Here is a 20,912-nt window from a genome sequence, read left to right as displayed (position 1 = left end):
TTTTTGATTACCAAACATGAAAACATGAATTGCTTCATACTTCTCTTTCCTTTCTGTCACTCTTTTTCCAAATATGACCTAAGAGAAATTAGGTTTAGAAAAATAATTTCAAATTTTATTGATGATGTATGTTTTTTTATTATTAATATTACATAAGAACTCCAGCCACCAACAAGCCCTTCAGACCCCCTGGTATGATACCAAACTTACGGATCAGCATCCTCCCCCTAGGTCTCACTGATCAGGTAAAGTCCGGAATACGGACACAACTTCCGTGCATCAGTTGGACGTGATGATGTATGTTTTCTTATACTCAGAGAAATCGTGTTAAAAAAGATACAAATTTAATTTCTAGTTATCACTAAAAGAGATGATAAGAAATGTTGTCCCAAAAAGAAATTTACTCTTATTTTAGAAAGTATGCTTACAACCTTTTACAAAATGTTACAATTACTTTCCCTTTTAAAAAAAAAAAAAAAAAAATTATTTTCAAGAGTAATTTGTGCTTATAAAACGTAATTATCATACTTTAACCTTCTGTTTTTAAGAGACCTTAGATTTGGATAAAATAGAATACAAAATTATATTAAATTTTGTTCAAATTTAAATCGAGTGCACGAAATTCTATTGACGAATATCAATCAATTTTTATTTTTTCAAAAAGTATAATTTTTTTTAAAAGATTTAGAATTCTCGAGTTTAAACAACAAATTTTCAATTTTTAGTAGAGCTATAAATATTGTCAATAAAAGAGATTTATTATTTCTTTTTTGTTTTTTTTTAAAAGACTAGTGATCTTTTCTTGTAGCTTTTATAAAAAAAAGGCCCAATTACCATTTCCTTTTAAAGATTGTTTTCTAGTAAGCAAGGAGAAGCTTGCACTTAAAAAACAAAAGTTATTATACATGAATTTAAATTATTGGCAAATACATCCCTATTACGAGAGACAAACTTATCTTGATAAAATGATTTTTAACTTTCAGAATCGACTTTTTAGTAGATATCGATTAGCTCTCCTTTAGAAAAAAAGCATTATATTCTTATGCCCTTAAATTTATAAAAGATAATTTTTAATTAAATACTATTATTTAATGACATGTACCTTTAGCTTTTTTAAAATATCATATGACTAAACATAAAGATTAATGATCATACCACAGGGAGGAGGAAATGCAAGGCAAAATGAAAGCTGCCCTCATAACTTCATTTTCTATTAAATACTATAAAAATGAAAATTTGTTTTAATATGAGTAAAATTTAAAAAAACTAAATATTAATAATATATAAGACTAAATTTTTGTCTATAAACTTAATATATATATATATATATATATGCAAATTTTCTCTCTTTTTTTTCTTGATAACCAAACATAAAAATGAGAATTCCATAATACTTTAAAATCAAAATTTTGTCATGAATTTAGTATGTTTTTTATTTTGATAATCAAATATGAAAATATAAATTTCTTGATATTTTTCATTCCTCTCTAAGTTCCAAATGGAAACTTTAGTATCCTCAAGCAATGATTCCGAAAACATGAGTATGATGCCTATGCAATAATGCAAGATATAAGAGAGATTCAATATTCAAGACACACCCAAGTGTCTCATCCATATATAAACAAGCAGGACACAACAATAACCATGCTGACCAGAAGAGAAGACGCTCCTATGTGGCTTCAACATCACCATCACCAACAACAACAACAACAACAAAATGCAAAGTGGCACCATTAAAGATATTTAAGACAATTATAAGACAACCCAACCCACAGCCCCAACCAACACATAAACCCTACTTCAACCCAAGTTCCTGTCTCACTTGGGCAATGAAGCCACTGACCTTGTCCTGGTCAGGAAGGGACTTGGCCACACTTTCCCTGCCCAGGCACCTCTTGGCCCATGCTATCAGCTTGGGGCACTCCGACTCCACACTTAGGTTGCCGCAGGTTTCGTATACCTTGAACCAGCTGTAGAATGTGATCAGAGCAATGTCCACGAACCCAAAGGTCTCGCCACTGAAGAAGGGCTTCTCTCCGAGCTCTCCTTCCAGCATCTTGAGGCTTCCAATGAACTCCTTCCCCGCAGCCTCGCATTCTTCCGGCGACCATGTCAGCTTCCTCGCTGGCACGTATAGCTGCAACTCAAAATGTACAGTTTCAACCATTATATAAAAGTGAAATGCAAAGATAGATTTGCCGCTCAGTAATCACAGTGGTGTATTCACGGGTGTGCGACCACAGTACCGAGGGAAGGGGGGGGGGGGGGTGTCCACACATAAACACCTCTCACCCATTCTTGGTGAATTACAAATTCTAAAGCAAAGTAATAATAATAATAATAATAATAATAATAATAATAAATGGACCAATACTCAACGAGTATTGAAAAAATATATATTATCATAATTGAGAAAATAGCACTAACAAGGATTAGAAAAAAATAACTAAGGGTGGCAAAACGGACCAATACTCAACAAGTGACCTATTTATAATCAGGTCAACCCAAACCAAACCTATTTGTTCAATGGGTTGAACAGTTTCAAGTTAGGTATCCCATAAGTTGCCCATTCTACCCATAGATTCTATTTTTTTTGAAAAAAATTAATTCAAAATTTACAAAAATACTAAAAAATATAATAATAATAATAATCCAAATAGGTAGTATTTCTAGAATTTTAACTCGTATTTTACGTTGAAATATAAAAGAAAATTTTAAATACAGTATTATATATTTATTAGCAGGTACCTCTTTATAGTCCTCAACTAATTAGGTAGGTTCAAATTTATGTTCTACATACCTATTTATAAACTAATCAACATGTTGCGCAAATCAATGCGCAAAGTACGGAAATCGATTGTACAATGCAACAACCAACGATGAATAATATGGAAACACAATCATAAAGATTATATGACAGCAATAAAACAATGACACAAAGGATTAACGTGCTTCAACAATGCCTATGTCCACAAGAGCAATCGACTATAATTTTCACTATCTTATTGAACAAAGGTTACAACAATTGTACATATACTAACCCTCTTCAACCCCCAGAGGTTTTCCCCTCGAAAGCCCAACCTATTCAACTTCCTAATTTGATATTCAAAAAAAAGCATCGAGTAACTGAGATTGTTTCAGACAAAACCATTGACGGTTTCTTACTGAAACTGAAACTGCCAATAGTTTTAGACAAAACGTCGATTGTTTCTTCCTAAGATCAAACCATTGATGTAATCGTTGATGATCTCTATCAAACTGTCGACGGTTTCTTCCAAAGCTTGACTCCGTCGATGCAACTCTTCAAAACAGTCAACGATTTTCTCTGCAAACCAGCTTTTATGTTTTTTTCACCATGTTTTCTTTGTACATGTGTTCCACTCAATATATAAGCCACATATTACAACAATATCCACCTTGACAAATATACACCCTTTAGAAGAAAACGAAAAAACATAACTCACTGCTCCACCTAGGACAATAGGTTGGAACACCTCTCATCTAGCAACTGGAGGCGTTGATCAAGTCCAAGCAATGCTTGAATTTGTCCATTATAATAGGCTTTGTCAAAAGTGTGAATTTTCCCAAGTAGTAGTTCACTAGAAGCAACCAATTCCATGATCCTGTAAAACCTTACATCTATGTGTTTGGTCCTCGCATGATACACCTAGGTCTTCGCTAAATAAATGGCATTCTGACTATCACAATGCAGTTGAACTCCACCTTACTGAATACCAAACTCCTTGACCAATCTTGTAAGCCACAACACTTCCTTGGCAGTTTCGGCCACTGCCATATACTTCGACTCAGTTATAGATAGTGCAACTAAAGACTGTACCATGGACCTCCAACAAATAAGCCCTCCCACAAAGTGAACACATACCTTGTTATAGACCTTCTATCATCCAAGTCCCCTGCATAGTCTGCATCCACATATCCCACAATTGAATGATCACTCTATTGCCTGCCAAATATGATGTCATAGTCTACAGTACTCCTCAAGCATCCGAAAATCTACTCGACTGCATCCCAATGTTGTTGACTTGGATTTGAAAGAAACTTACCACACTGACAGCTTGTGTCAGATTCAGTCTTGTACATACCATAGCATACATCAAGTACCCCACTCCACTAGTATATGAGACTAGGTGGTGAGCATAATTTGGGGAAACCCAAATTAATCGACCAATTTTGGTCGATTCGGTTTGGTTTGGTTTGGTTATGGATTTACCAAATTTCGGGTATTCGATTATCGATTCGATTATAAGGAACTTTAATTCGGTTAATTAATTAAAATTTAAATATGAATTAGTAATATATATAATGTTAAAGGCAGATGGGGGCTAGTTAAAATTAGTCGAGTCTTCCGACTGTTTGTGTCCTTTGCACTGCCGTAGCCCCTAGGTGACTAGGTCTGAGTTCTCCACTTCTCACTTCTCACTTCTCACTTCTCCCTCTTCACGAATCGCCTCTTTGCGGCTTCGCCTGAGCCCCTCTTCCCAATTCCCGTCCCGATCCCGAATCCCTCTTTCCTGAGTTCCCTTTTGAGTCTTGGCCTCTTGCCTTTTGGCCCTCTTCGGCTCTTCCCTTATCTTCCTAGTTCTCGTGGGCTATAAGTCGCTGATCTCTCTCTCTATCTCTCTTTTACACACGATTGCACATTGCTCCGCTTCCAGCCATTCACGAGCCTCCAGTCGCAACCACCACTGCTGCCTATTGCAACCATGGTCGCTGGTTCTCTTGCACAAGTACGACTTTACCTCTCAATTCTTCTTTTATTTTCTATCTATTCTACCTCCATTTTCAATTTTTGTCTTACAATTCTTTCACGTTGTAACACAACCTCACCCTAGGCTGAACCCCCAAATGGAAACAACTCCATCAGATTTGATCCTCAAGCTAGGCTTTCCATGGTTTTCCTAATTGATTTTGAGAATTTAATTTTCAATTATTTGAATTTTGAAATACCATTTTGATCTAATCACTGGTCTGCTATGATATTATTAGTATAAGCTGCTTAATTAAGCTGGAATTTGTAAAAAAATTACAATTATATTATGTTCTCAATAATTAATTTCAAATCATTGTGTTCTATCGATTCGGTTAACAGAAATAATTAACTCAAAATTTTCAATTAATTCGATTAATCAACCGAATTTGACCAAATCGATCGTTTGGTCACCCCTATATGAGACCTTTGACGTGTCACGAACATCATCATCTGTCTTTGGGCACTCGGTGGTAGAAAATCTAAAATGATTCGCCAACAGTGTATTCACCATTTTTGCATTATCCATGCTAAACCTCTCCAACACCCTTTCCATATACCTACCCTGAAATAACCTCAATCTCCCTACAACTCTGACCCTACGAATCTCCATCCCAAGAATCTTCTTAGCCGCATCCAAATCCTTCATGTCAAACTCTTTGCTCAAAAAGATTTTTCAATAGATTAACCCCAGTCATACTTTTCAACACAATCAACATGTCATCCACATAAAGCAACAGAAAAATAAGTGAACCGTCATCAAGACTCTTCACATAAACGCAGTAATCATACTCACACCTCATGTAGCCAATCCGGATCATGTAGGAGTCCAAACGTTTGTACTATTGCCTCGAAGATTGCTTCAGCTCGTAAAGTGATTTCTTCAATTTACAAACAAAGTGCACCTGTTCAGGTTGATTAAACCCTTCTAGTTGTACCATGTAAATCAACTCCTCCAAATCAACATAAAGAAACGTTATCTTTACGTCTATCTGCTCCAAATGCATATTGAAATGCGTCACCAATCCCAACACTACCTTGATGGAATTGTGTCTGACCACAAGAGAGAAGATCTCATCATAATCAACTCTTTTGTAGAGATCCAAGGAATTATAACAATTAAACTCGTTGACGGGGACATGCGCCTCGTTAATGAGAAGTTATCGAAAGGACGGTTTCTGGACTCTAAAACTCGTTGGCGATGAGAAGATGTTCGTCGACGAGCTCCCTTCATTAACACATCGACGAGGAGATGTGACTCGTCGACAAGTCCACGTGGACAAGCTTTCTATATAAGCTTAAAACCTCATTTTTCTGCGGAAAATTTTTATAGAAACTCTCTCTCTCTCTCTCTCTCTCCTACAACTCACTCCCCTTCTCTCTTCGATTTCGGCCCCGTTCTTCGCCTGTTCGACAATTTAAAGCCGCCACGTCAATCCTGGGAAGATTCTCTTCACATCTGTTGGAGTGATTTGTAGGTCAGGTCAACTTGGGAACCATCCCAAAATTTGAGTAAATTAATTATTTTAATATTTATTAAGGTATTTGGTATTTCTGGGTTGAGGAAGGTAATAAATAGGTATATAATGAAGTTTTGCTGGGGGCAATGCAAATTTCAGGGCGTTGAACTGGGGAACACACGGGTGTAATTTTAGAGTAATTTGTTGGCTTTTCCATAAGTCAGTTAAGGGGATAAACTAAGTCAGTATTTCCAAGTATGTTTAAAGTATGTTATTGAAACAGTACAGAAGTTTCGAACTATGTATGTTAAATATATGTTGGCATAAGGGCCACAGTTTTATATAATATGCCAGCATAAGGGCCGAAGTTATATGATATGTTATGCTGGCGTAAGGGGCGAAGTTTTCTTGTTTTTTTTTTTCGACGTAAGGGCCGTCTTTTACAAAATACAAATGCCGACGTAAGGGCCGCGATTTATACATTATGATATGCAAAAATTCATGAGAATGTTATTTTGACAAATATTATTATGAAACAACTATGTATAATATTTGAGATCTACTATATGTTATCAGAACCCAGATGAGTTGGTTTAGACTTTCACGAAGCACGGTACCGTAACTATATGATCACAATCATATAAATATTAGTGCTACCACATGTCGTAAGGGACAGTGGGAGATCGGCAATCAATGTGGTTTTATGGTAGTGCATGCATCCTCTGACATCTGGACTAGGAGGGGCAGACCCATCATACTTACAGATTTATGTTAATCTAACGTGGTCGGCCAACCATTGCTAGGTCCCGCCTTCAGGCTGCACAACCTAGTCATGTGGGGGTAAGACATTACACCAGCCAGCCATCCATCTAAGGTGTTATTTTATGTACAATTATATATGATGATTTCATGTATAGAAACTCAGTATGTTATCTCATGTTAATAAAAATTATGTTTTATCTATATATGATACTGACAATTTTGTCAAATATATTTTATGTACCGTTATATGTATAACACGAAAATACTCATGTTGTCACACATTGATATTAGTTTATTTCTCTTACTGAGAGGTGTCTCACCTCATCTATATAAACATTTCAGGAGCCCTAGATAGAAGAGCGGATAGAGCTCCGCAGCGTTAGAGTTCGACTATTCTACCCTGTCTAAAGGGTAAGCCATTTTGTAAGGTCAGATGGATTTTTGGGTCGTGACCCTAGGGCACTTTTTGGTTATTTTGGGATGGGTATATGTATATGATAGTTGTAGTAGAACTCTGGTATTGTGTTGGTTGGATGATTTGATTTATATATGATTTTACGTTTCCCATTGCTTAGGTATTCGTGTTGTATTTCAGGTATATCTCTGGTGCCCATGGATCCAGGTTGACTATGAATTGTCAGGATTATTATATTAGATATTATTATGGAAGGAAAAAAAAAAATTGGTAAAATAGGCAAGTCATTACACCTTTCCTCTACGAGTAGCTCTTTGCTATTAACCGAACCTTGAAGTTTTCCATCTTATTTTTTTTTTTTTTTCTGATACCACTTCTTTCTTCATATACCCATTTGCATCCTATCGCTCCCTTCCCTTCTGGAAGCTTCACCAACTCCCACGTCTGGTTTTTATGCAATAACTTCATCTCCTCCACCATAGCACCCATCCATATTCTTTTCTCTTGATTGTGTACCGCCTCTTGAAGAGTAGTAGGATCCTTGCCACTAGTAATGAGGGCATAATAAACCAAATCATCAAATCTATACCTAGGGGGTGGCCTGATAGGCTTGTGTATAGCCATACTATGATGTTTCTGGTCTCTCAAGTTAGAACTTCCTGCATTCTGAACATTTTCATCTCTACCCTGAGTCTCTAACTCCACCTGCACCACATGCTCATTGCTGCTGCAATTTTCTGGCACATGTTTTTTTTTTTCTTCTTCTTCTTCTTCTTCTTGAGTAAACTACAACATGGCTTTCTCATCAAAAACCACGTCATCACCACCTTGTTTGTTTTTGGATCCCACAGTTTGAACACTTTCACACCTTTCTGATACCCCAAAAAGATACACTGTCTAGACTTTGCATCAAACTTCAATCTCTTCTCACTAGAAATGTGCACATAGGCTGGACATCCAAATACTCTCGAACTAGAGTAGTCCACCGCACTGCCTGCCCACACCTCCTCTACAACTTTCTCATCTAGTAATGTCCTTGGTGATCGGTTAATCAAGAAACATGTCATATTTACTGTCTCTGCCCATAAGTTCTTTACAAGCCCCGCATTCAACCTGAAACACCGAGCTCTTTCAGCTATAATTATGTTCATCCTTTCTGCCACACCATTCTGTTGTGGTGTCTTTGCAAGCCCCTGCATTCAACCTCAAATCAGCGTACTCAATTCCATTGTCTGACCTGAGACATTTAATTTTCCTACTAGTCTAGTTTTCCATCTCAATTTTTCACAATTTGAACTTGACAAATGTCTCTGACTTGTGCCGCATGAAGTACACCAAGAAATTTTGTGAGTAATCGTCGGTAAAACTCGCAAAGTACATATATCCTCCCCATGTTGCTACCCTTACTAGCCCCCAAAGATTTAAATGAATATAGTCAAATCCTGTTGGATATGTGGCTCATATTTGAGTGGAACGCATGCACTGACGAAAGCTTAGTGATGCAAAGAACAAGGAGGCCAGTTGTAGGATCAAACCGTCAACGGATTGGTCGACGGTATTAGAGATGATTTGCTCTTGGTATCAAACCATCGATGGTTTCAGTCTACAAGATTCAACTCTCGGCATTAAACAAACCGTCGATAGTTTCGTTCGGTGCATGTCACGGAATTTGAATCGGGAGATCAGAATATTAGGGTTTTTGGAGGATTTTCCTCCAACGATTGTTACATGAGTGATTTAGATAAGTTATAAGACTTTTGAACGCATAAGGGTTTGCTTATATACATTATTTTGTAATCCTTGATGAAAGCTTGACATTCTGATGGTGAAAATTCATTCACTACTCTCGTGAACATAGGCACATTGTTGAACCACGTAAATCTTGTATCTTTGATTATTGCTTTCGTTGATTCTCTTTGTAAGTGATTGCTTGTTCCATATTGTTCATCATTGAGTACTTGCATTACTTGTTCGGGATTCAATTGTGTGGTTTCCACTGTGCATTTGCATCAACAAATTGGTATCAGAGCTATTGGATGCAATGACTGGGATCTCTTCGGTGAAGTTCGATGTTAATAAATTTGATGGAACGAGAAATTTTGGACTTTGACAGAGGAGGGTTAAGGACTTGCTAGTATAGCAACGTATGGTGAAGGCACTACATAAAAAGAAACTGGAAGGCATGGACGACACGAGTTGGAAGCGAAAGTTGTGTCCACTATCCGACATTGTTTGGCCGATAAAGTGATGTATCACGTCATGGATGAGGAATCGCCGGCAGAAATTTGGCTGAAACTAAAAAGCCAGTACATGTCCAAGTCATTGACGAACAAATTGTATCTTTAGCAAAAACTATATTGGCTTAAGATGGCAAAGGGTTCGGACCTGACTCAACACATCAACACATTTAGTCAGATCATTAGTGATCTGAAGCGAGTTGATGTGAAGTTTAAGGAAGAAGACAAAGCGTTGATGCTGCTCAATTCCCTATCGAGGTCTCCAACATACGAGAATCTGGTTACGACTCATACATGGGGGAAAGAAACCCTGGAGTTGAAGGATATCACGAGTGCATTGCTGGGGTTCCATCAGAGGAAGAAGACCAGTGATGAGAGTTCACATGGTTAAGGGCTCATGACGAAGGGGTATTAGGATCATGGGAGGAGCAAGTTTCGAGGTGGGTCAAGCAACAATAGGACTCTGTCCAAATCCAGGAAGAGGAAGGACATGCGGTGTTTTTAAGTGTGGGAAAAAAAGGGCACATAAAACCCGATTGTTTGGAAAGGAAGAATGGGGATGCTAAAAACAAAGAAGGTTCGTCAAACATGGCGAATGTAGTAGAAGAAGACTTTGGGAGCAGTGACGGTGATATGCTCTCGATTTCATCTGGGTCGAATGAGTTTGCAGATTCTTGGATCTTGGACTCGAGGTGTTCTTATCATATGATGCCCAACAAAGACTAGTTCACTACGTGCATATTGGTGAGTTTTAGTCTCGTTCTGATAGGAAATGATGTTGCATGCAAAGTTTTCAAGATGAGAAATATCAGAATCAAGATGTATGATGGTGTGGTGAGGACGTTATTTGATATTAAGCACATACTGAAGTTGATGAAGAATCTAGTTTCGTTAGGCACCTTGGATTGTAACGGGTTTAGTAACAAATTTGAAGGTAGGGTAATGAAGGTTAGCAAAGGCGTTCTGACCGTATGAAGGGGAAGAGAGTACTGGGGAATATATACACAATAATGGGTACAACGGTTGTAGGTGGAGTTGCAGCCGCAAAAGCTGAGTGTGACAGTGCCATTTTGTAGCATATGCGTTTAAGGCATATGGGTGAGTGTGGAAAGAAGGAACTTCACAAGAGAAATATTTTGAAGGGGGTCAAATTATGTAAGCTGGATTTCTGCAAGTACTGTGTGCTTGGAAAGTATAATAGAGTTTAATCCATGACAGCCACGCACAAGATGAAGGGAATACTAGACTACAATAATTCAAATGTTTGGGGGGTGATGAGAGTGGCATCACGAGGGGGATGTGTATTTCATGAGTTTCATCGATGATCACTAACGGAAGGTCTGGGTGTACTTAATGCGACACAAGTCGGAGATGTTTGTCAAGTTTAAAATGTGGAAAGCTGAGGTGAAAATCCAGACCGGGAGAAAGATTAAGTTCCTGATGACAGGAAATGGAACTGAGTACACAAACTCAAGTTTCAGAGAGTTCTGTGAGCAGCATGACATAAGGAGACATTTTACAGTATGCCAAACACCACAACAAAATGGTGTGGCGAAAAGAATGAACCAAATCATAGCTGAAAGGGCTCGGTGTCTCAAGTTGAATGTTGTGCTCGCTATGAAATTCTAGGCCTAGTATGGCTTGTTTATTGGTAAACAGATCACCACAGGCATCACAAGATGGGAAAGTTGCAGAGGAGGTGCGGACAGGTAACGAGGTAGACTACTCTAGATTGAAAGTATTTGGGAGTCCAACCTATGCACACATTCCTGGTGAGGAGAAATAAAAGCTTGAGGCGAAGTCAAAACGGTGCATCTTTCTAGGATACCACGAAGACGTGAAAAAGTTCAAGTTGTGGGATCCAGTGGCAAACAAGGTGATGATTAGAAGAGACATCGTTTTCAATGAGAAAGACATGTTGTGGCATATTTAGGAAGAAGAAGAGAAACAAGTGACAGAAAATCATAGCAGCAAGAAGCATATGGTTCAGGTGGAGTTGGAGACTTAAGGCGAAAATGCAAGGAGTTCTAGCTCGAGAGATCAGTCGGCGGTATAGGTGGAGTCTGAAACTCAGGATGGAGATGACGATGTTCATAACACATGGAGTTTTAGCTCGGATGATCAGCAGCTGCGTCGTGGTATAGTTGTAGATAGACCCAGAAGCATCATTAGACCACCCCCTAAGTACGAATTTGATGATCTGGTGTCTTATGCGTTTATTACTAGCAACAGGATCCTACTACCTTTCAAGAGACGGTGCACGACCAAGAGAAGGGTAGTTGGATAGGCGCTCTAGTGGGAGGAGATGGAATCATTGCTTAAAAACTAGACGTGGGTTTTGGTGGAGCTTCTAGTTGAAAAGAGGGCAATTGGATGCAAATGAGTGTACATGAAGAAAGAAGTAGTTTTGAAAAATGAAAAAGAGAAGTACAAGGCTCGCATGGTAGCAAAGGGATACTCGTAGAGGAAGGGAGTTGATTATGATGAAATCTTCTCCCTTGTGGTCAAGCACACTTCCATCAAGGTAGTGTTAGGACTGGTGGCGCAATATGACATGCATCTAAAATAGATGGACATAAAGACAACGTTCCTCCATTGTGATTTGGAGGAGTTGATTTATATGACACATCCGCCAACTTGGACAGGAGCACGTCATTTGTAAACTAAAAGAGTCACTTTACAGGCTGAAGCAGTCTTCGAGGCAGCGGTACAAAAGGTTTGACGCCTATATGATCCGTATTGGCTATAGGAGGTGTGAGTACGATTGTTGCGTCTATGTGAAAAGTCTTGAGGATGGTTCTCTCATATTTATGTTGCTTTATGTCGAGGACATGCTGATTGCTGCTAAACACATGACTGAGGTAAATCAGTTGAAGACTCTGTTGGGAAAAGAGTTGAACATGAAAAACTTGGGTGCAACCAAGAGGATTCCGGGCATAGAGATTCGCAGAGACAGAGCTGCAGAGAAACTATGGTTGTCTTAGGGCGGCTATGTGGAGAAGGTGTTGGAGAAGTTTAGCATGACTAATGCTAAATCGAAGCGCACCGTTGGCGAGTCATTTCAGGCTGTCTACCGTCAAGTGCCTAATAACGGACGATGAGGTTCGTGATATGTTGAAGGTCCCCTATACTAGTGCAGTGGAGTGTCTGATGTATGTCATGGTATATACGAGACTAGACCTGACACAGGTTGTCAACGTGGTGAGCAAGTTCTTTGCGAATCCGGGTCGACAGCACTAGGTTGCTATCAAGTGAATTCTCAGGTACTTGAGGGGTACAACCGAATATGACATCATGTTCAAAAGATAACAAAGTGATGGTAGGGTACGTGGATGCTAATTACGCATGAGACTTGGATGACAGGAGGTCAACCACAAAGTACACATTTACCATTGTGGGAGGACATATTTGTTAGTCTATGATGCCGTCGCGCGTTGCCTTATCTACTACTGAGTTGGAGTACATGGTAGTGGCTGAGGCTACCAAGGAAGTGTTGTGACTCACAAGATTGGTAAGGGAGTTGGGTGTCCAGCAAGGTGGGGTTCGGCTGCAGTGTGCTAGTCGGAGTGTCATGTACTTGGCAAAGAATCATGTGTATCATGTGAGAACAAAACACATTGATGTGCGATTTCATAAGATCAAGAAGCTGATTGCTTCAGGTGAACTTCTACTTGAAAAGGTTAACACATCTAACAATGCAGTTAATATGTTAACAAAACCAGTCACAACGAACAAGTTCAAGCATTTCCTAGACTTGATCAACGTCTCCAGGTGCTAGACGAGAAACGGTCCCAATCTATTGTCTCGGGTGGAGCATTCGGTATGCTTTCGATTTTTTCTCCCATGTGGTGAATATCCACCAAGGTGGAGATTGTTGGATATGTGGCTCATATTTGAGTGGAACGCATGCACCAAGGAAAGCTTAGTGATGCAAAGAACAAGGAGTCTGGTTGTAGGATCAAACTGTCGACGACATAAGAGACGCTTTGCTCTCGATATCAAACCGTCGACAGTTTTAGTCTACAGTATTCAGCTATCAGCATTAAATCGTCAACGGTTTGGCCGAAACCGTCGACAATTTTTTTTGGCGCGGGTCACAAAATTTCAATCGAGAGATCAATAAATTAGGGTTTTTGGAGGATTTTCGTCCGGAGATTGCTACAGGAGTGATTTATATAGGTTCTAAGACTTCTATACACATAAGGGTTGGTTTATATACATTATTTTGTAACCCTTGATGAAAGCTTGACATTGTGATAGTGAAAATTCATTCACTGTTCCCGTGGACGCAGGCACATTGCCAAACCACGTAAATCTTGTGTCTTTGATTATTAGATTCATTGATTCTCTTTGTGAGTGATTGCTTGTTCCGTATTGTTCATCATTAAGTGCTTGCATTACTTTTTCAGGATTCAATTGTGTGGTTTCCGCAATGCATTTGCATCAACAAATACCCTCCGTCTTGTGTGTTGAACTGCACCCTATTATGTTTTCCAAGAACACAATACCTGCAGAAATTCAACCTGCATGTTTTAACACCCTTAAAAAGATTTCTCTTTATGAAAGTCCATCATCCCACGCTCACCCATATGCCCTAGCCGCATATGTCACAAAACAGTATTATCTGACTCAGACTCTATAACTACAGCTCCACCTACAACTGTGGTACCTAGTAGCGTATAGATATTTCCTGCTATTTTTTGTCCTTTCATCACTATTAAGACGACTTTATACACCTTTATTACCCACTTTCAGACTTGTAACTAACCTCATTACAATCTAAAGTGCCCAATGAAATCAAATTCTTTTATAGATTTGGTGTATGCCTAGCATCACATAATATTCTCACAACACCATCAAACATTTTGATTCTGATATTCCCTATTCCAACAATTTTGCACGAAAAATCATTTCCCATCAAAACAAAAGCCATAATTTATTGACCAGTAGGTGCTTAACCAATCTATATTTGGTGTCATGTGATAAGAGCACGCCAAATCTAGGATCCAAGAATCTGTGATAGAATCTGAACCCGATGAAATAAAAAACATATCACCATCACCACTCTCTGAGTCTCCTTCTTCCACTACATTCGCAAATTTTGATGAACCCTCTCGATTTTTTGCATTCCCCTTCTTCCTCTCTGGACACTCTGGTTGTATATGTCATTTTTCCCACACTTAAAATACTATATGTCCTTCTTCTTCCTAGACTGGGATCGAGATTTATTGTTACTTGATCCGCTCCGGAACTTGCTTCTCCCACGTTCCTGGTTACTCTTCACCACAAGCCTTTCACCTTGTGAAATCTCATCGCTAACTTTCTTCTTCTGATGAAAACATAATAGAGCACTTGTGACCTCCTCCAAATTTAGGGTTTCTTTTCCCCACGTTAAAGTTGTAACTAAGTTTTCATACGTATGAGACACAAATAAAGAATTCAGTAGTATCAACACCTTGTTTTTTTCTCGAACTTCACATCAACCTGCATCAAATCACTGATGATCTAATTGAATACATTGATGTACTTGTTCAAATCCGAACCTTTTGTCATCTTAAGCCAATACAATTTCTACTTAGTATACAACATGTTTATCAAAAACTTGGACATATACCGACTTTCCAATTTCTACCAAACTGCCGCCAGAGATTCCTTATCCATGACGTGATACAACACGTCATCAACCAGACAAAGTCTGATAATAGCCACAGCTTTTGCTTCTAGTTCCTTCCAACTTGTTTCATCCATGCCTTCTGGTTGACTGTCGTATAATATCTTCACCATACCTTACTGCACTAACAAATCCTTAACCCTCCTCTGCCATAATCCGGAATTTCCCGATCCATCAAACTTTGCAGAAGAAATTACAAAAGTCATTGTAACCAATTGCTCTGATACCAATTTGTTTTTCAAATCAATGCGCAACGCGCGGAAGTCAATTGTACAATACAGCAACCAATGATGAATAATACAAAAACACAATCACACAAATTATGTGAAAGCAATAAAACAATGACACAAAAAATTAATGTGGTTCAATAATGCCTACGTCCATGGGAGCAAACAGCTGTAATTTTCACTATCTTATTGAACAAGGGTTACAACAATTGTATATATGCTAACTCTCTTCAACCCTCGGAGGCCCCCCCTCTAAAAAAAAAAATCTCAACCTATTCAACTTCCCATTTCAAAATTCAAAAAACAGCGCTGAGTAACCAAGCAAAACCATGACGATTTCTTACTGTAATTGAAACTGTCGACGGTTTTAGATAAAATGTCGACTGTTTCTTCCAGAAACCAAACCATCGATGTAATTGTCAATGATCTATACCAAACCGTCAACGATTTCTTCCAGAGCTTGACTCGGTTGATGCAACTCTTCAAAATCGTCGACGATTTCCTCTGCAAACCAACTTCTCGATTTTTCTCACCATGTTTTCTTTATACATGTGTTTCACTCAATATATGAGCCACATATTACAACACAACCCAAACACCAAACCCATTTAATTGCACCCGCTAACAACTCGATCCACACCCAACCCCTTGACAAGTTTTTCCACCACTAAAAATAACTACTCTTAAATTTCATCTTCATTTATTTATTCCTTTCTTGTTGCATCATGAATAAAATAACAAAAATATACAAGAATAACTATTTATATTCTATTTTATTCCTAAGTATTGCTACTCAACGATGCAAGTGACCTAAATTTTATAAATAATTATATTTATCATTCAAATTAGATCCAATGACGAACAAGGAACTTGTCAAGGTGCACATAGAATTCTGATAAAACATTATACTTTACTATGTTAATATTAATTTATACGAGTCCTGATCTTCAAATAAGGAAAAATAAAATCGTAAAGCAACAACTAGGGTTGTACACGGTTCGGTGCAGTTCAGTTTTGGCCAAAACCGAAAACTGAACTGGAATTTTTCAGTTTTGGGATTTTCGAACCGAAACCAAAACCAAACTGAAATTATGCTTTAATTGAAAATAAAAAATGTGGCAGTTCAGTTGCGATTTTTTGATTTTAAACCAATTTTTTTTACAAAAAAATAACCTTTATTTTTCATAAAGTTGTTCAAAATTTATTGAGCATTTTAATTTTTCATAGGGACTCATAATTTTAACAAAATAAAATCTGTTGGACACTTTTAACAAAAATAATATTTATTTTTCATAAAGTTCTTAAAAATTTATTGAGCATTTTTATTTTCTATAGTAGCTATATGGCTATATTGCATGCTATATTTTTACTAGCCATATTTTATATATATATATATATATCTTATATAAATCAGTTTTCGATTTTTTTTTATTCGGTTTCAACAAAACCAAAACTGAAATTTTATTTTTGGAAACCGCAACCGAAACCGAAAACCGAAAAACCAAAAAACCGAACCATTTATGGTTTCGGTTCGGTTTCGGTCCGGTTTTCGATTTTTCTGTAATTTTTGTGCACCCCTAGCAACAACGTCAATTATATAAACTTAATCTTTTTAGGTATATTAATTAAAACTATAGAAATTAAAATAGATTTTCTTATGATTACAGCCACTTTAAAATAATAAAGGGCATGAAATTGGGAAAGCACAAAAAAGCGAAGCACAAAAAGAGAAGGAAGAGAGAGAGAACAACAAGAGACAGGACAGAAGTCAACAAAGCAACAAACACAATCATGCAAAAGAAACGCATCATCTAGGGACTTTTTCCCTCCCCTTCTTAGACCATTTGGCTGGTGAGAAAATGGAAGAAACTTAGTGGAGAACATTTATTAAGGTCAAAAACCATAGAATGAATTCGAAAATCATGACCTTTTGTACTATTTTTGTTAGAAACCCTATTTTGAAATTAATTTTCTTCCTTTTTTGCGAGAAAAAAAAATGAACAATGGGAAGTGAGAAATGACTATTATGCATTTTTTTTTTCAAATTGAGATTTGAATCAAGAGTCGAAATCCCAATTTCATGAATTGAGAATCAAGAAATACATTATAAGATTCGGTACAAAATTTGAAAAGTCAATTCCTAATGGCTTGCATATATGTAATACAAGTAAAATAGTAAAATAGTAAAATATAATAAAATTTCAACAAATATGAATCATCCATGTTGATAATTAGAATCTCACTTGCCCTCCAAGCAAATTTTGTTGGTCTAAATCCTATCATGAACTATTTAACTTATACATATATTGATATAAAAGGAAACTAGACCTATAAGCAAGAAATACCATGATCTAACCATTCTATCGCTATCAAGTGTCAAGTTAAGCTATTTTCTTGTTATTGAACTAAAAGACCAAGTTTAAGAGTTCAAGATACACTAAAAAGTAAGATAAGGACACATAATATTTTAAAAAATTGAACTTCATGCTTATGGTGTAAATAATTCAATTCACCGATTCTCCTTGATTCACTGCCTTCTGTGATTCTCCCATGCGACTCGAATCATTTTATTATTGACAGATAAAATAAAAATTTGCACCATGTGTGATGCGCCATGTCCTTAATTTTTTTCTTCTTAGGAACAAGAGAAGTAAAAGTAGTAAGGGTCCGTTTAGTTGTGGAAAATAGATTTCCATTTATCATTTTAGTTTTTCAAAAAATATATACGTAATATTAATTCATTATTCATATTTACAACATTAGTATGAAACAAATAAACGACAATAAATAGTTTTCGCATTATTTGTTCTTAAAAATAGTTTTTTTTTTTAAATTTTTAAATACTTACAAAATTGCCACCTTAAATCTCAATTTTTTCAAATTTATATAAAAAGCTTGAAAAATATCTTTTTATTATTTTTCTAGATTTCTAACTCTTACTTTACATATGGGAGCATGCAATTCGAATCTTACACTTATATTTTGTATTGATTATATATAAAGCTTCTTCTAAATCCACGAAGTCCAAATTGAAGCCCCAAAATCCATAATCTTAAATATTACCTTATATAATTCTTAAAAAAATAAAAAACACGTAGTCTTTTTTGAAATTATTTTGGAATCTATAAATAAGAAAAAGTAAAACATTACTTTGCACATGTAAACAAACTCATTATTTTCCTTTTTTTTTTTAATATAAATTTGAAAAATTAAAAAATAAGTAATTTTTTTTACAAAAATAAATAAATAATTCTCTACAGTTAAACGAACCCTAAGTACTAGTCATGCGTAAAATTTAAATTTTTTTCATTAATTTAATATTTTTTTTATTTTTCTTTTTACTCTTTTTAACCAAGCATGAAAAAATACAATTCTTCGTCTTCAATATTTTCCAAGTTTCAAGAATACAGTAAATACAGAATCAGGTTATGATTTCACTTTGTCAGAGAAATAACATAGGGCATGAAATTGGGAAAGCACCAAAAAAAAAAAGAGCAAGGGAGATGGCCACACAGTGATGGAGAGATAAGAGGCGACCTCAAAGTCAACAAAGCAACACACAATCATGCAAAAAGAAACACATCATCTAGAGACTTCTCTCCTCCCCCCTTCTCTCCTCCCCCGATGGACCATTTGGTCGCCGAGAAAATGACAGAAACGCAATGGAAAACAATTACTAGGCTGTACAGATTCGGAAATCATGACTTATAGTACTTTTTTGGCTAGACAGCCTGCTTTTAAATTATTTTTCTTCCTTTTACCCCAATGTTTCTCCATTCCAAGCAGATCATGATTGTTCAGATCGTGGATCAATTGTTGCGACGGGAAATAAAAGGGGGAAATGAAAAACAGAGAACGAAAAAAAAGTCACTACCATGCATTTTCTCTACTTCACATTTTCTCTTCCTTTCCTTTCACATTTTTTGGTTTGAAATGAGCATACTCTCCCCAACAAGATAAAGAAACTGAAATCAAAGTACACAGCAACCATGAAATAGTAAGACAAAACAACACAAGAAGACCTTCTCTGACCAAAAGAGTGCATAAAAGACGCCTGTGAACAACAAAATTAAAAACAGATTTCAACAAATCCTAGAAATAAATAATCACTAGAACAAAATACTAATGATAATGAACAACTAAAAGTCATGATAGGTAAAATGAAAAAATTGTGCAATGATTTACCATACATGTTGTTTCCTCCCTCAATTTTTGCTTGGCAGCCAAACAAACAAAAGTACTGAATTCTACCATATTTAGTCGCCCTTTACTTCCCAAGTTTCCAACAGAGAGAGCAATACTCTCCACAAGAAGCAAAAGAACCCAAATCAAAGTGCACAGCAAACATGAAGACTCAATCATAGGCAACGAAAATCTACAGCTTAATTTCATATTAACCCCTAAAAGGGCAAGAAAATCAACATATATCAAGAAAACTCTCCAAGAGCATAAAAATCGACCTAGAAACAAAAACACGAATACCCAGAAACAACCCCACAAGATCTCATGCAAAACCGCGAATATCCATGAACAAAAACAAAAATCCCATCCAAAATCACGAATACCGAGAAACACATACCTTCTGGTCGACATAATCCGCCCAAAATCTCGCGTGAGCCCTCTGGTAGGGATCTGAGGGCAACAATGGCGCCTTGTCCTTCCAGACCTCGTCGATGTACTGAACGATGATGAGGGATTCGCAGACAGGTTTACCATTGTGGATGAGAACTGGGATTTTCTTGTGGACAGGGTTCATCTCCAACAGCAAAGGACTTTTGTTTGCTAAATCTTCGTCTCTATACTCGTACTCCACGCCCTTCTCAGCCAGGGCGATTCTGACTCTCATCCCGAACATGCTGGGCCAGAAATCTAGCAGAACTACCTTATCCGCCATTTTTTTCCAGCGAGCAAAGAGCTACGAAGAGGGCACGCCAGCTTAAGTAATGCCAGCGGGAAGAGCTTTCACAGAAAATATGCAATGCTTGGACTTCTTTGACCCCTTTTTTTAAAAAAATTTTTTTTTTTTTTTTATAAAATAGTTTTTTCAGCATTGATTTTTTTTAAAAAAACCCCATTGCCAAGTTATGGTAACAAGTTTTTTTAAAAGCACATAGATTACATTGTGCATCTAAACATGTATAGTATGCGGTAAGCAAACGTGCCAATGAATTTTAATTTTTTCGATAAAATGCTTGTCCAAAATAAACTTTATTATTTAATTCTCCAATCACTCTCGATACATTAGAGCATATCAAAATTTTCGTTATATTAATTTTGTTGTGCAAATCCATGCGTAGTGTGCGAAAATCAAATCGTACGATGCAACAACTAATGATGAACAATACAGAAAAATACAATCACACAGATAATAA

General features: G+C 36.9%; 1 protein-coding gene across 1 annotated transcript; it reads right to left on the bottom strand.

Annotated features, from left to right (window-relative positions):
• Positions 1–1,584: 1,584 nt before the first annotated feature.
• Positions 1,585–20,613, bottom strand: LOC131151850 (probable glutathione S-transferase). The gene is made up of 2 exons (XM_058103300.1): positions 20,120–20,613; positions 1,585–2,137 (listed from the first exon to the last, which is right to left on the bottom strand). The coding sequence occupies exons 1-2, from the start codon at positions 20,432–20,434 to the stop codon at positions 1,796–1,798; spliced, it is 657 nt and encodes a 218-aa protein (XP_057959283.1). The 5' UTR covers positions 20,435–20,613; the 3' UTR covers positions 1,585–1,795.
• Between the last annotated feature and the right edge of the window lie 299 nt (positions 20,614–20,912).

The sequence above is a fragment of the Malania oleifera genome, chromosome 3 (assembly GCF_029873635.1).
Source record: "Malania oleifera isolate guangnan ecotype guangnan chromosome 3, ASM2987363v1, whole genome shotgun sequence".
NCBI lineage: Eukaryota > Viridiplantae > Streptophyta > Magnoliopsida > Santalales > Ximeniaceae > Malania > Malania oleifera.
This window is presented reverse-complemented; position numbering and strand designations above follow the sequence as displayed.